Source organism: Trichechus manatus, unplaced genomic scaffold (genome assembly GCF_000243295.1).
Source record: "Trichechus manatus latirostris isolate Lorelei unplaced genomic scaffold, TriManLat1.0 scaffold00296, whole genome shotgun sequence".
NCBI classification, from domain to species: domain Eukaryota; kingdom Metazoa; phylum Chordata; class Mammalia; order Sirenia; family Trichechidae; genus Trichechus; species Trichechus manatus.
Window position 1 is genome coordinate 1,282,663 of NW_004444232.1, and position 14,029 is coordinate 1,296,691.

General features: G+C 34.0%; 1 protein-coding gene across 6 annotated transcripts in view; it reads left to right on the forward strand.

Annotated features, from left to right (window-relative positions):
* Positions 1–14,029, forward strand: part of MAPK10 (mitogen-activated protein kinase 10) — a 363,104-nt gene that overhangs the window by 278,511 nt on the left and 70,564 nt on the right. For 3 of the 6 annotated variants that reach the window (XM_004390406.3, XM_004390408.3, XM_004390409.2), the window contains 4 exons: positions 1,271–1,329; positions 2,372–2,510; positions 3,216–3,381; positions 5,823–5,894. In XM_004390406.3, coding sequence (XP_004390463.1) covers positions 1,271–1,329; positions 2,372–2,510; positions 3,216–3,381; positions 5,823–5,894 — 436 coding nt within the window. The remainder of the gene's footprint in view (positions 1–1,270; positions 1,330–2,371; positions 2,511–3,215; positions 3,382–5,822; positions 5,895–14,029) is intronic. The other 3 variants (XM_004390407.1, XM_023725323.1, XM_023725324.1) reach the window with 2 other exon arrangements.

Sequence of the window (14,029 nt, forward strand, 5' to 3'; positions counted from 1 at the left end):
AGATGGACCATATAGACATTTTCCAACTCACACTGCAATTAAGTACACACAATAACAAGGCATGTTAATTATAAGTTTTAAAGATATTTTGAGATAATTTTATTTCTCTATGCATATTCTATACTGCAAGGTTACTTTAGAAAGGATGATCTTGGGCCTTTTTCATAGGTTGCAGTCATTGGCATATGTACATATACTGGAAAGTATTCGATGATATTGTGATTTTTTTTCCTGAATAATTTCTCAACAAATGAAAACTATTTGAGACATAGAAATTCTCTAGAATTCACTGCATTTCTCAGGTGGCCAAAATAATTTGTTTTGTTTTCACTATTTTGCAAGTATCTGTTCCACTTGTGAAGTTTACTGAAATTCATTAATTTACGCTTTGGAACTGTTTAAGCCTTAAACTTGTACTTACTCGGTTTCTGTGAAATGGTTGTATTATTTTGTGAACAGAAGATTGTAATGTATATTTTTCATTTTTATTTCCCACTGGCACATTAGCAGAAGAGAACATTTTGACTTATTTATGTGTGCAATCTATTTGGAAATGTGATGAAGTTTTTTTAATTACTTACTTTGGAAGGTAAAATTCTTTACTACTTATTATATTAAAGCAGGAAACAAAAAGTTTAAGAAACTGAATTTTGACAATGATTTTTATATATTTTCCACTCAATTCATCATTGATATCATCCAAGGTACACTTTTCCCCATGCATATCACTGGAGTATTAGTATAGTATTAATTAATTAACATGTGAGGGTGCAATAGAAGTGGAAGAAACTAAAGTAACAACAGAAGAAAATATTGAATTAGAACGTCACCTTGTTCACTTGAAGGAAAAACAGCCTTGGTAAATCCTTGTAGAGTTTTTTTCTGCTGCCTCATTTCTCTCACTTGTTTTTTTTTTTTCTACTTTTCATTTATTTTCTTTACAGCCCTATAAGCTACTGAGGAGAATCACACCCTAAAAGAGCATAATAATTATAATTTCTCTGATTATCCTTCTTCCTAAGAATTTGAACTTTTTAACTTCATCATCCTGAAGACAGATCATATGCCCTTTTGGAATACATCTACCTATGGTCTGTGAGACAGAGTTTTAGAAATTTCTTTTCCAATATTTGTTTTCTGTTTCCACCAGTGCATTAATATGTGAGTTTGAGTAGGAATAAATACTTGTTAAAAATATTCTTTTAACTAATTCATTCTCTCTCTTTTTCTTTCTCTCTTTCCTCTCTCCCTTCGACTCTGTCTGTTTCAGATTATTAGTTTATTAAATGTTTTCACACCCCAGAAGACACTGGAAGAGTTCCAAGATGTGTAAGTAATGAAACTTAAGAAGGAAGGGACAGCATAGCACTCAATAACTCAAGGGAAATTTTCACAAGCCATATAGGAGTAGCCCCCTATAGAGCTAAAAGGGAGAAAAGAGCTGGGTAATAGAGCTAGGTAGTGATACATAAATCAGTGATAAGTAGAGAAGGTTCTATATGTGGTAGTACTTCCTGGAGGGACACTTCTGCCTCTTTCTGACATTACGGCACTCTGTGCTTTGTTGTTCCATGTTCTTGGTTCAATCAGGGAAGACATTACTTATTATTTTGATTCTATGAGCTTTCTAGAAAGAGTCCATCACTTTGAGAAATATTAATAAAATGGACATGATAAAAATCATCTTCTATTTTGTAATGCCTTTGAATTTGTGCAAAAAAAAATCTATCTAGAAGTATAGTGAGAATAACAGAGATAAAGTGATTCCCCAACACATGTCTTCTTTAACATAAATATCGTCTTCTTTAACATAAATATCATTGCATTTAATGGAAGGAGCTACTCTGATTTTTTTTTTTTTTTTTACTTATTTGTAATCATAATACTTGGAAAGAGTTAAGGAAATACAAGAAAAATGAGAGCAGGATATAGGTGGAAAACATATGGTCATTAACCAGACACTAATAAATGCTGGTTCTACTTAGCAGCCTCGTGGAGTGTTACTATTAACTAATACCCAGGCACTAGCTGGAGATTTTTCAAATCCTTGATTCAGTCAAGGGTAGAGCTGGGGAAGTTCAGAAGACTTACAGATTTGGTGGTGCAAATGGTTGGTGTTTGACTACTAATCTAAAGCTTGGAGGTTTGAATGCACCCAGTGTTATTGTGGAAGAAAGGCCTAGCGATCTGCTTCTGTAAAGATTACAGGCAAGAAAACCCTATGGAGCAGTTCTGCTGCATAACAAACACATGCGGTCACCATGAGTCGGAATCAACCTGATGGTGTTTTTTTGTTTTTGGTTTTTTGACTTGATTGAAGCACTTCGAAGGTTTTGTGATCTGGAACTAACACTGTGGATTTACTCTCTAGTTACTTAGTAATGGAACTGATGGATGCCAACTTGTGCCAGGTGATTCAGATGGAATTAGACCATGAGCGAATGTCTTACCTGCTCTACCAAATGTTGTGTGGCATCAAGCACCTTCACTCTGCTGGAATTATTCACAGGGTAAGCAGACCTACTCCAGAATTATGACTATGATGCTTTTGGAGAAAAGAAAAGGCAACTGTAGATTATTAGTATTATTTTTTTCATGTAGGAGAGTTTGGTTAAATATGATGTACTTCTTAATTTCTTTGACAATAACATTAGTACAGAGTTCACTATTGTGTAGAGGAAAATTCTGGCTATACTGAAGTTCATTTTGTTTAATGTTATTTTTCAGCTCTTTGAGAGTCAGCTTCTGAAAAATCTCATGCTTGCTAGCCCCTTGATAGGCAGAGGTCATAAATGCAGCTGAAATAAGACAGTTCATTCTGGCAGCATAAAGACAGATCTGCTCTTCTGTCAGACTTAGAAATGAAATACAAGCTGAAAGGCTTATGTTTCCATTAGGAGAAATCTAAAGGACAACAATAAATGATATTTTTTCTTTTCCTAAAACCTCTTCTCAAGATAAGCTTAAATTGTAAAAATGATAGTAGAGTTCTCTTCTGGGTTTAAAACATTCCTCAGGATATTTAAAAAAAATTACAAACACTAATTGTAAACTTTGGGGCAGTAATCATTTGCCTTATATAATGTTTTGCAGGCAAGGAACATGCCATCAGTGGGATTGTAGGACTGGTCATCTTGCCAAGTTGACTCAGTAGACGCAAATCTATGTTCAATTTGATGCTGGCTTTCAATTTTTTCTCTTGTTCCTATCATCAGGATTTAAAACCAAGTAACATTGTAGTCAAGTCTGATTGCACATTGAAGATCCTTGACTTTGGACTGGCCAGGACAGCAGGCACAAGCTTCATGATGACTCCTTATGTGGTGACGCGTTATTACAGAGCCCCCGAGGTCATTCTAGGAATGGGCTACAAAGAGAACGGTAGGGATGCTTCTGAGTAGCAGGATAAAAAAACATGAAGGAAATGAGTGCATGTTTTAGACAGCCAAGAGTAATGTTCTCTTTCATGAATATTTATGAGATTTTTTTAATAGAGCTGCCAGCTTTCATATTCAGGATTTTTTTTTAATACTAGTAGGAAGAATCACTCATTAAAAACGTGAAGGATGTTCTGAGAAGCACGCTTTGCTAGAAGAGCTCTAAAATGTTATAGCTAAAACGAATTGTGACTGGAGTTTGATTAAGCAGTCAAGTGGATACAGATTAGGCCACGTGCTGTAGATATTGAGAAAAATTGCTATTTGGGCTGCAGCACAACTCAGAGTGAGTATGAAAACAGGAAGAAATCTATTTCATTTACCATTTGGTTCTCATGTCATATCTTAGATTGGTGGCACTAGTCCTAGGGAAAGACAGTCAAATAAAAAAGAACCAGAAATCCTTCAGGTGAAAACCTTCACAAACTCTAAATGAAGAGTGATTTTGGAATAATCCAAATTATTCAAATTGGATAAGAGTTTCTTTAATATTTTAAACTGCTCTGTAAGTAGTATTTAGGGTGGAAATTGCCTGGTAAATCTTTATACATTCCAAAAAACATAGGAAAAGAAAAATATTGAGTTTTATACTACTGCTTTTGTAAAGAAAATCTAATATTCATGAACAGTTTGAAACTAAAGGTAGGGAGAATCTTCAAAATGTATTCCAATGTAATTTTATTGATTAAAACAAAAGCCTTATAAAATACCTATTAGAGAGTATTGCAATATATTATTTTGAAAAGGAAATCCCTTATGAGTAATGTAGTATACTAAAAAATGTATCCGATATGTTTAGATATTATATTATTTGAATAGTGATAGCATATGTGTACTTAATGTACCTTTCATGCTAATTTCTATATTCTATTTGATTTAGTTCCTAGTAGTCTATTTTGTATAAATTCTATAAAAACACTTACCATTGTATAATGTACAGCTACAGGACACTTTTATGAAAATTACCAGGTCACTGAAATTTAAAAAAAAAAAGGTGTGTGTCATTTCAGATTATAAGACAGCCAATAGTTTTGTGTGTTTGTACAGAGGAAGGGAAAGCATCAACTCTTAAGTAGATCAGGTTCACCTTGGTGGGGCTCAGACTTCTCGTATTCTTTGACTGAGAAGAGGCTTATTTAGCCCTCTTCCCAAGGCAGTGACCACATGTAATTTATTTGGAAAAGAAGATATTTGTATAAATTTTTCACCAGGTTTATTTAAAAAATAATCAAAGGGGTAACAATTAACAAAAGTCAAGAATCAAGGATGGCCACGGGACTGGGGTTCAGAATTTTCTTATCCTGGTTTCCTCAGATCTTTGCCGCACAAATGGCATGATTCTCTGCCCTTTTCCCTCCCAGTTTTAGCACGCACTAGAAAGGGTTGCAAGTCAATGCCTTAGTTTTTGTCTTCTCTAGAATGGAGGAGAAAACATGCCTAGCACTCTTGTGCTGCCCTCCCACAGCCAGGAGGAAGGTTATCATGCAGAAAACCTGCTTGCTCCCACATCAGGCATGCCCCGCTGTCCTGTGCACCTAACCTTGCCTTCCTTCCCCAAGGAGCAGTTCAATTTAATGTTTTTAACCCCAAAGCTCTTTTTCGTCCTTAATAAAAAGAGGACTACAGAAATTGGTCATAATGTGTGAAACATGCGTGGTCAAGAAGTACAATAATTGGGAAATAAATATTTGTATATAACACTTGAAAAATACCTTTAATACTTTTTTCACTTGACTTCCAGATAACTGCTTTATACATGTACTAATTCATCATTTATCTTTTTTTCTTGAAATATTTCAAATAGAAACTAAAACTGATGACCATTTGCAAGTATAACTTCAGAAGGAAAAACTAAGTCTGGAATACCAGGGATTCCAATTCTTCTGTCTGCAAATCATGGTTCCAACTCTTTCCTAGTATCTTGGCCTTGGTGAATGTTCTTTATTTTGGACAAAAATAGGTGGTTTCTTCTTGCCCTTTGCCACATCACTGAATAGAATAGAAAACGGAAATAGTCATCTCTGCATCCAGCAAATGATATAAAAAATCCGTAGGAGGCTTTTAGCTGTCACTTGCCACCAGGATACTTTTGGCTTAACTGCTGCTTTTCCATGTCATCAATGTCACCACTTTTTTGAACTAAAGAGGTGACCTAAGGCACTAATACAATAATTTATTGTTATCAATTTGAATTCTCATACTAGACACTGTTTATGTAACATTGTAGTGCTGGTCTTAATTCACTGGTTGGCCAACTTCTGGTGGGAGGCAAAAATTATACCTTCTAATCAAACTGTTCTTTTTCCCTCCTCCTTCAGAGGTCAATTATCTTAGTTAACTTTACTTTCCTCCCTTTTCTTCACTTCCCTCTCTCTCCTGTTCTAGTGGATATATGGTCTGTGGGATGCATTATGGGAGAAATGGTTCGCCACAAAATCCTCTTTCCAGGAAGGGACTGTATCCTTGTACCTTTTGCTGCAGCTTTACTTGTTTTGTTCTCTCTCCCTTAAAACATGTAATGATTTTACCAGGACGGTAAAGATAGAAGCAAAAAGTTGGGTAAGTGGTGTAATTGTGATTTAAAACAAAGTATCAATTTTTAAGATTTGACCAGTACTGAAGAATACCTACCACAATGACTTGTTTGCTTTAATTACATTTTTAAAGGACTTTTTTCTTCTTAAATTATTTTCTTGCCTGTTAGTCTAAATAGCAATTTTTTCATAAAAAGAGGCCATCAGACTCCAAATGATTAAAATATATCTATCTTTATAACTAGCAAAACAACTCGCTATTTCCAAGTACTTTCCACCTTTTTTCTAAAAACTGTTTTATGCTTCTACATTTAAGAACATTTCTCTCTTTGCTGACATCTTAAGCTCTGCCTACAAGTTCATTGATTTGAATGACTCTTGACACTATATCCATTCTTAAATAGGTCAGTATGTAGCATATCCTCCTAAAAGAATGAACTTCCACATTTAAAAATCGTCATTATTATTCAAATTGCCAGAGGTCAGGTGAGTTTAAAATGTTTCCCTCTCGACTTAGAGATGTGACACATATGCTTGATTTTCCAACCAAATCGAGAATTTTTTAAAAAGTGGTATTGATTTCCATTCTACCACTGAGTCCTGCATCACAAATTTCTTGGAGAGCTATCTATGATTTGAAGTTATTAAATGAGCTAGTATATTTCTTAAATGAGCAAAAGTTCACTTTCTAACAAAGGCACATATTTGTGTTGTAACATGTAGATAATACAGTTTACATATTAATAGGATAATATACTTCTATACAGAAATACCCTGCTAATGAACATTAGTGCAAATCTAAGTATAACAATTAATAGTTTTATCAATGATAATGCAAGATTGGATTCAGTATATTTACTGTGTTTGAATTTTTTTGGAAATGGGCAATAAACATGTGGTCTATAACTCTATAAACGATTCTATTTGATTAATAAAAAGGCTCTATTAAGGAGCTCTTTCATCATGAAAGAAAATTATGATAGTAGGAGAAAAGGCCAATAATATAAAAAAAAACTGACTCAATAAGAAGTTGATACCACAATGAGCATGCATTTATGTAGGCATTTATTCATTCTGCTAGCTATCAATAAAATATTCTTTAAATTCCAATAGTAATGTAAGAATAAAGACATATTCTAGAACTGTACTATCCAGTATGGTAACCACTAGCTACATGTATGTATTTAGCACTTGGAATTATGGCTAATCTGAATTGAGTTGTGCCAGGAGTATAAAATGCATACCAGATTTTGAAGATATGAAAAAAGAATGTAAAATGTCTCATTAATGTTTTCTATACTGATTATGTGTTGAAATAATATTTTGAGTATAGTGGTTTAAATAATAGCTATTGTTAAAATTAATTTCATCTATTTCTTTTTATTCTTTTCAATGTGAATACTAGAAAACTTAAAATATATATGGTTTGCATTTATAGCTGTCATTTTTCTACTGGATGGTGCTAGTCTAGAACATGAGACGTGGCAGCCCTTTATTTGTAACCAATCTTAAAGTCTGAAATCTCCATTTGCTCCGTGTTCCTTCGCTATCTCTACTGTGAAGTATCGTTTTCACCATAAAGTTTCCCGTGACTCATTAGGAAAATTTACTATACTTTAAATTACTTATTTATAGTTTGGGGATCAATTGTATTCTTAATGTAGTTGATTTGAACAATGTTACAATATTTAAATGTGCTGATTTCATTCAAAAACAGGAATTTCTTTGTGCTTGGACCTATAGTGTATAATACATTTCAGACAAAAAAAAAAAAGGAGACATTTGAACCCAAATTCTCAATCAGTACTCAAAGAGAGGTTGCACAGCCACATCTCTAGAATGTACTTGTTTGTAGAAGATGAGAAGTCACAGGACATCTCATTTCCGTGTCACATTGTTGCTATAGGCGACTTGATTTCCACGTGGCATGGTTGTTCACTGAGATCTAATTTAGCTCTTCAGACATTTATCAGGGTTGCTCATCTGCTATTTTAACAGTGTTAAATTTAAAAGTCAATAAAATTAGGAAACATCAAAACATTTTTTAACCCAGTGTAACCTTCAGAAAAACAAATATAATAGCAGTAGATTGGTAATTCTATATTCTTCCTAAAATTCTTTTAGAAACCCTTTTTAAAAAATTCTAGTTTGTATTTTAGAAAAATATTTGGAACAAAGTAAATTATGGAAAAATCAATCTATAAAATTTATATTCTTGATAAGTATGATCCTAAGAATTGAATAAACTGTAATTCACAAAATGTAGATTGTGATAAGGGTTTGCCTTCAGTATTCCTTTATCTCATGTGATGATTGCATAGAATACCAGTCTTCGGTAGTCTAGTGCCTGTGTGAGAGAGAGCCTGCATGCACAGACCTAAAACTAAATGAGGAAATTACATAAAGACATATACAGTGGAAAACTTCTTACTTCAATTCAATTTTACTTAAATATAGATAAATAATTTCCAATTGACATGAGTTGAAACAATTGCTGTTACTTTGAAAATGTTTCCGTTTGAATTTAAGTTCTTAGTTTATTGTAGTGATAATTAAAATTATAATTTGATGTCTTAAGCCATGGCCACATTTCAAAAATAAACTAAACCTTAGAGATTCCTATTAACAATGATCTACACGTGCTTTATTAATTCTGAGTGGAACTGCTTCATTAATCTTTAAATGAAATTATGACCATTTTACGAGGAGGGCTTCCTACCAACAATCTAGAGATCGAAGCCTTGAACTAACTTCACTAAACGATGATCAGACACAAGGACGGAGGTTATTCGCGGGGAGAAGGATTATACCAATATTTTAGCATCTTGAAATGAGTCCATCATTCACTGGAAGCAATATCAAAGTTTAGAATATGATCATTGATACCTTGAGATTTAAAAAACAATCATAAGTTATCTAGACTTTGACTCAGAATTGTTCAAAATGATCTATATTGAGCTTCTCTGAGGCTGAAAAATGACGTGATTATACTCTATCATCATAATCATCATTATTCCTCTCTCTCTCTATAAAACTGTATAATATCCCCCTCCTTAATCTCAACCCTAAGCAAAAATAGTAAAATGCCTTGACAAATCAGGAGATCTTATGAAATTGTCATTGATGACTGAAGTTTCAGCGCCTTTCCTAGATTAAAATTGTCCTTGAATTTTGAGAAACACTGTGTGGACTTCTTGACTATTGATACGATCCTGATGATATTGCAGGCTAATTTTTTGATTACTGTATTAAAAGTGCCGGCTAAGCAAGCAAACAATAAATAAAACACACATTTGCTTTTCCATTCATAACTTTGCTAATTATTTTAATATCCAAAGGGCATTTATAAAACATTTATTTTTATTGTGTAAGCAGTTTGTTAATTATACAAACATGCACTATTATACTCAATTCTCACTATAGTTTCATGAGTAAAACATATTTCATAGCATATATGTTGACATTATAGGCTATGTCGTATTACTAAAAATTCTTAGACCCATGGGAATTTCAAGTTAGAGAGCAATAAATATGCCAGGTCCATTCTTTTCTTTACATAGTCCAAAGACAGTATAAAAGATATCAATAACTTTACATTTCACATGATTTTGTATCTTTCAATAGTAATTTACAGTAAAGCTCTTCTACAATGTTCTCTCTAAGAATTTTTTTTTTTTTTTAAAGGACTATAGAGTCACTCCCTCAAATACCCCAGACCCAACAAGGGCAGACCATATTCTATTCCTATAATTCCTATAATACCAGTATAGTTTTCATGAGCTCTTTGATTATGCCTGATTCTTTTAGACACATTCTTTCTACCTTATTGTTTTCATTCTAACTAAAATGGCAGCACCTTCTTCAAATAAACCCTGTGATATTATTCTTACCCAGAATTTTATGGCTGTGGGTGATGTTCTAGTGGCACACCTTGCTCACCAGAAAATTCTAGACCTCAAGTATATATGTCTGGTTAAAGGTGACAGTGGAACTGCTGAAACACACTCACTTGCTTTTGCCTCCATTGGCCCTCAGGCATTTCAGTTAGCATGAAACGCGTTTACATGTAACCTTGCAAAGTTAATAAGAAGCAGGTAAATAATTAGACAAAAATGTATTTGAAAACATAAAGAAAACATCCTCAAATTAGCTGAGTTTCAAACATGTTATAGGTGTGAGCATTAGAATTAGGAATAATCAAATTTAAATGAACAAAAATTAGAGGTGCAGATTATTATTAGATCTGTCTGGTGCAGAGTTATTTCTGAATCCTAGTCTGAGACTATAGGGAGCCCTGATGTTGCAGTAGTTAAAGCGCTTGGCTGCTAACTGAAAGGTGGGAAGTTCAAACCCAACAGCTGATCAGTGGGAGAAAGATGTGGCAGTTTGCTTCTGTAAAGATTTACAGCCTTGGAAACCATTTGAGACAGTTCTACTCCATCTTATAGGGTCACTAGGAGTCAGAATCGACTTGATGGCAGTGGGATAGTCTGAGACTGTTGCTTGATATTTAAGGCAGTACAGAGTTATCTCAAAAAATATAGACTCTAGAGGTTTAAATAAAATTGGGTTATAAAAGTTCAGTAGCAGTTCTTTCAAATCCATAAACAAATCACAGAAAATCATGAACATATTTTTAAAAATAAAATTATTTATTATTTCTTTAGATTGGTTTAAAAGAACATATTTTCACTACTAGTTTGTTTACTCCTCTTTTCTTATTATTTTAAGAAAATTTGAGTGAGACAGGTATCACTAGAGATTCTGAGGTGATCTGAAAAGATGGAAGGTGATCCTAGTTACGAGAGTAAAAATCCCTCTTCTAAGAAGTTTAGGGTATGCCAAAGTACACTGGAGGGGAGGATAAGGCATAAAGATCATAAAAGAAGCTCAGAGAAGGATACAGCAAGGAGTCAGAAAGTGAGGGAGGCTACAGAGTAGACAGCTGAGGTGGAACAAAGGCAGGAAATGGTGGAGCTGGAACTTCACATGTTGAAATCTTGGAGAGGAAGCTACTGAACATCCCATTTACAAAGCACCCACTAGGACTTTTGGAATATCCAGCAGTTCCTTGTCTCCTGGAAAATTATAGAGGAAAGTTTAAAAGCTTATCATTTTTCTTATCCTTCTATAATTCTGTAGACAGAGTACTGACATTCTTTACAAATGAAATAAAATATTGAGGGAGAAGAAACAACTACAAATAATGAAACAAATTCCTTAGTCTTTTCTTTGATATTATTTTCAAACTGCCCTTTGGTGCATTGGCTTTTATGACTGAGTTTATGAATGGTGATATCACAAGACTTTCTCTTCAGTAGTCAAATAAGTCGCGAGCTCATATTAGAATAGGAAGCAAACAATGTGTTCTGGTCCTTTTCACTTTCTAGTGATGTGACTTCATGCTTAAACTTCAATTTACTTTATAAAATACCTCCTTTTCCTCTCTCACAGGATTCTTATGATAATAAATCATTAAATACTTATAAAACATTATATGTATAAACACACACACACACCTATAAATACTTTAACGGGTGTTATGGATTTGATTGTGCCCCCAAAAAGTATGTGTTGTAAATCCTAACCTCTATGCCTTTGTTATGTTAATGAGGCAGGATTAGTGTAGGGTGTATCTTGAGTCAATCTCTTTTGATATATAAAAGAGATTAAACAAGCAAGCCAGAGAAGTGGAGATGGGGTAAGATAGATGCCAAGACACTTGGAGATCTCCAAGAAACCAGGTAGCAGATGAAGAGACAAGGACCTTCCTCCAGAACCAACAGAGAGAAAAAAGCTTTCCCCTAGAGCTGGAGCTTCTAGCTGGAATTCGGACTTCTAACTTCCTAAACTGTGAGAAAATAAATTTCTGTTTGTTAAAGCCATCCATTTGTGGTATTTCTGTTATAGCAGCACTAGATAACTAAAGCAGAATTTGGTACCAAGAAATGAAGCTGCTGCTCTAAAACCTAAAATGTGGAAGTGGTTTTGGAATTAGGTAATGGATAGCAGCTGGAAGAGTTTTAAGGTGCTTGATAGTAAAAGCCTTGCACTGTAGAGACTGTTAGTAGAATTATGGATGTCGAAGGCGATTCTGCTGAGGGCTCAGAAGGAAGTGAGAAGAGCTATAGAGAAAGTCTGTATCATCTTAGAGAATACATGTGGCACCAGCAATAGAATGTTGCTAGAAATGTGAATGTTAAATGTGCTTCAGAAGAGGCTTTAAAAGAAAATGAGAAACATGTAATTGGACAATGGAAGAAGGGTGATGCTTTTTATGCAGTGGCAAAGAACTTGTCTGAATTATGTTCAACTGTTTGGTGGAAGGTAGGACTTGTAAGTGATGAACTTGGATATTAAGCTGTTGAGGTTTCTAAGCAAGATCTTAAACGGGCTGCATGGTTTCTCTTTTCAGCTTATAGTAAAATGTGAGAGGAAAGAAATAGACTTAAAAATGAACTATGCAAAATGAAAACAGAACTTAAAGATTTGGAAAATTCTGTTGTACAAACTAAGAGCACATGTCCTAGAATATTCACCAAGGACATGGCTACACAATCTTTTGTTAAAGAGATTAAGCCTGTGACTGATGGATCTAACCAACTACCACAGCATAAAACCCATCAGTTTATACTGAAGGGGACAGAGAAAGAAAAAGGAAAGAATGCTGTCTGCTTCTTGGAATTGTATAGGCAGGAACAGGCCAAAGTTAGCTACATTTGTTGTCCTCCAACAAAAGAAAAGGACCATCTCTGGAGATCAGCAGAACTATTGAAAGGAGCATGGGAAGCAGGGCCTACTCACATTCAAAGGGTGGGGTCATGCTATCCTAGATCTCAAAGGGTGGGGTCACAGCCTCCTAGGTTTCAAAGAGTTGGATCTTTGCTAACTCAGTTCCTGAGTATGGGGCTGCTGTTAAGATTTTACAGGTTCACAGGTAAAGAAGAATTTTGTTCCAGGATGGAATACACCTAAAGTGTCACCCATATTTGATTTAGATAGTTCAGAAGATAAGATATTTGATTTGGAGTTCATTTAAGACTTTTAGGATGATGTGATGGAATGAATGTGGCAAGAACATGAATTTTGGGAGGACAAAGGGTAGAATGTTATGGATTAAATTTTGTACCCCTAAAATATGTGTTGTAAATCCTAACCTCTATGCCTGTGGTTATAATCTCATTTGGGAATGGGTTGACATTGTTATGTTAATGAGGTGGGATTAGTGTACTGTGTATCTTGAGTCAATCACTTTTGAGATATAAAAGAGATTAAACAAGCAAGCCAGAGAAGCAAGAGTTGGGGTAAGATAGATGCCAAGACACATGGAAATCTCAAGGAACCAGCAGATGCTCAAGAGACAAGGACCTTTCTCCAGAGCCAACAGAGAGAGAAAGACTTTCTCTAGAGCCAACACTCTGAATTCAGACTTCTAACTTCCTAAACTGTGACAAAATACATTTCTGTTTCGTTAAAACCATTGACTTGTAGTATATTTGTTATAACAGCACTAGATAACTAAGACAATGAGTAAGGAACTCCAGTTTTTGTGTTATAAAGCTAATTAGTTTTGGGAAACTCCAGATCAAATGATCTTCAAATTGAATTAACAAAGTGTAAAAAAAATGGGAATACCTAAAAGATGATCTAGAATAAGAAATTATTCTCTCAAAAGATGAGAAATTAGAATTATCTGAATTAGAAAACAGGAAAAGGGAAGTAAAATGAATAATTTTACACTTAATAAAATAATTCTACAAGTTGATGAACAGAATAAGGGCGAGGTTACTTATATCTGCAGTGAGTTTGTGTTTACTTTGGTGATTATATGATTATATTAATTTAGAGCCAAAATTTACTATTTGTTGATTGGAACATAAAAAGTTCTTTTAAAAGATAATTAATTTTGCAACATCAAGATTTTTTTATTACTTATATACACTGCAGAATTGCATGGGTTTTGAAAGATGAAAATTGCAAATGTTTTGATGCAATAAAAATTATTTAAGCCTTTTTGTGTTAAAATATTTTGGAGGTTTATTAGTTTATAATTTTATT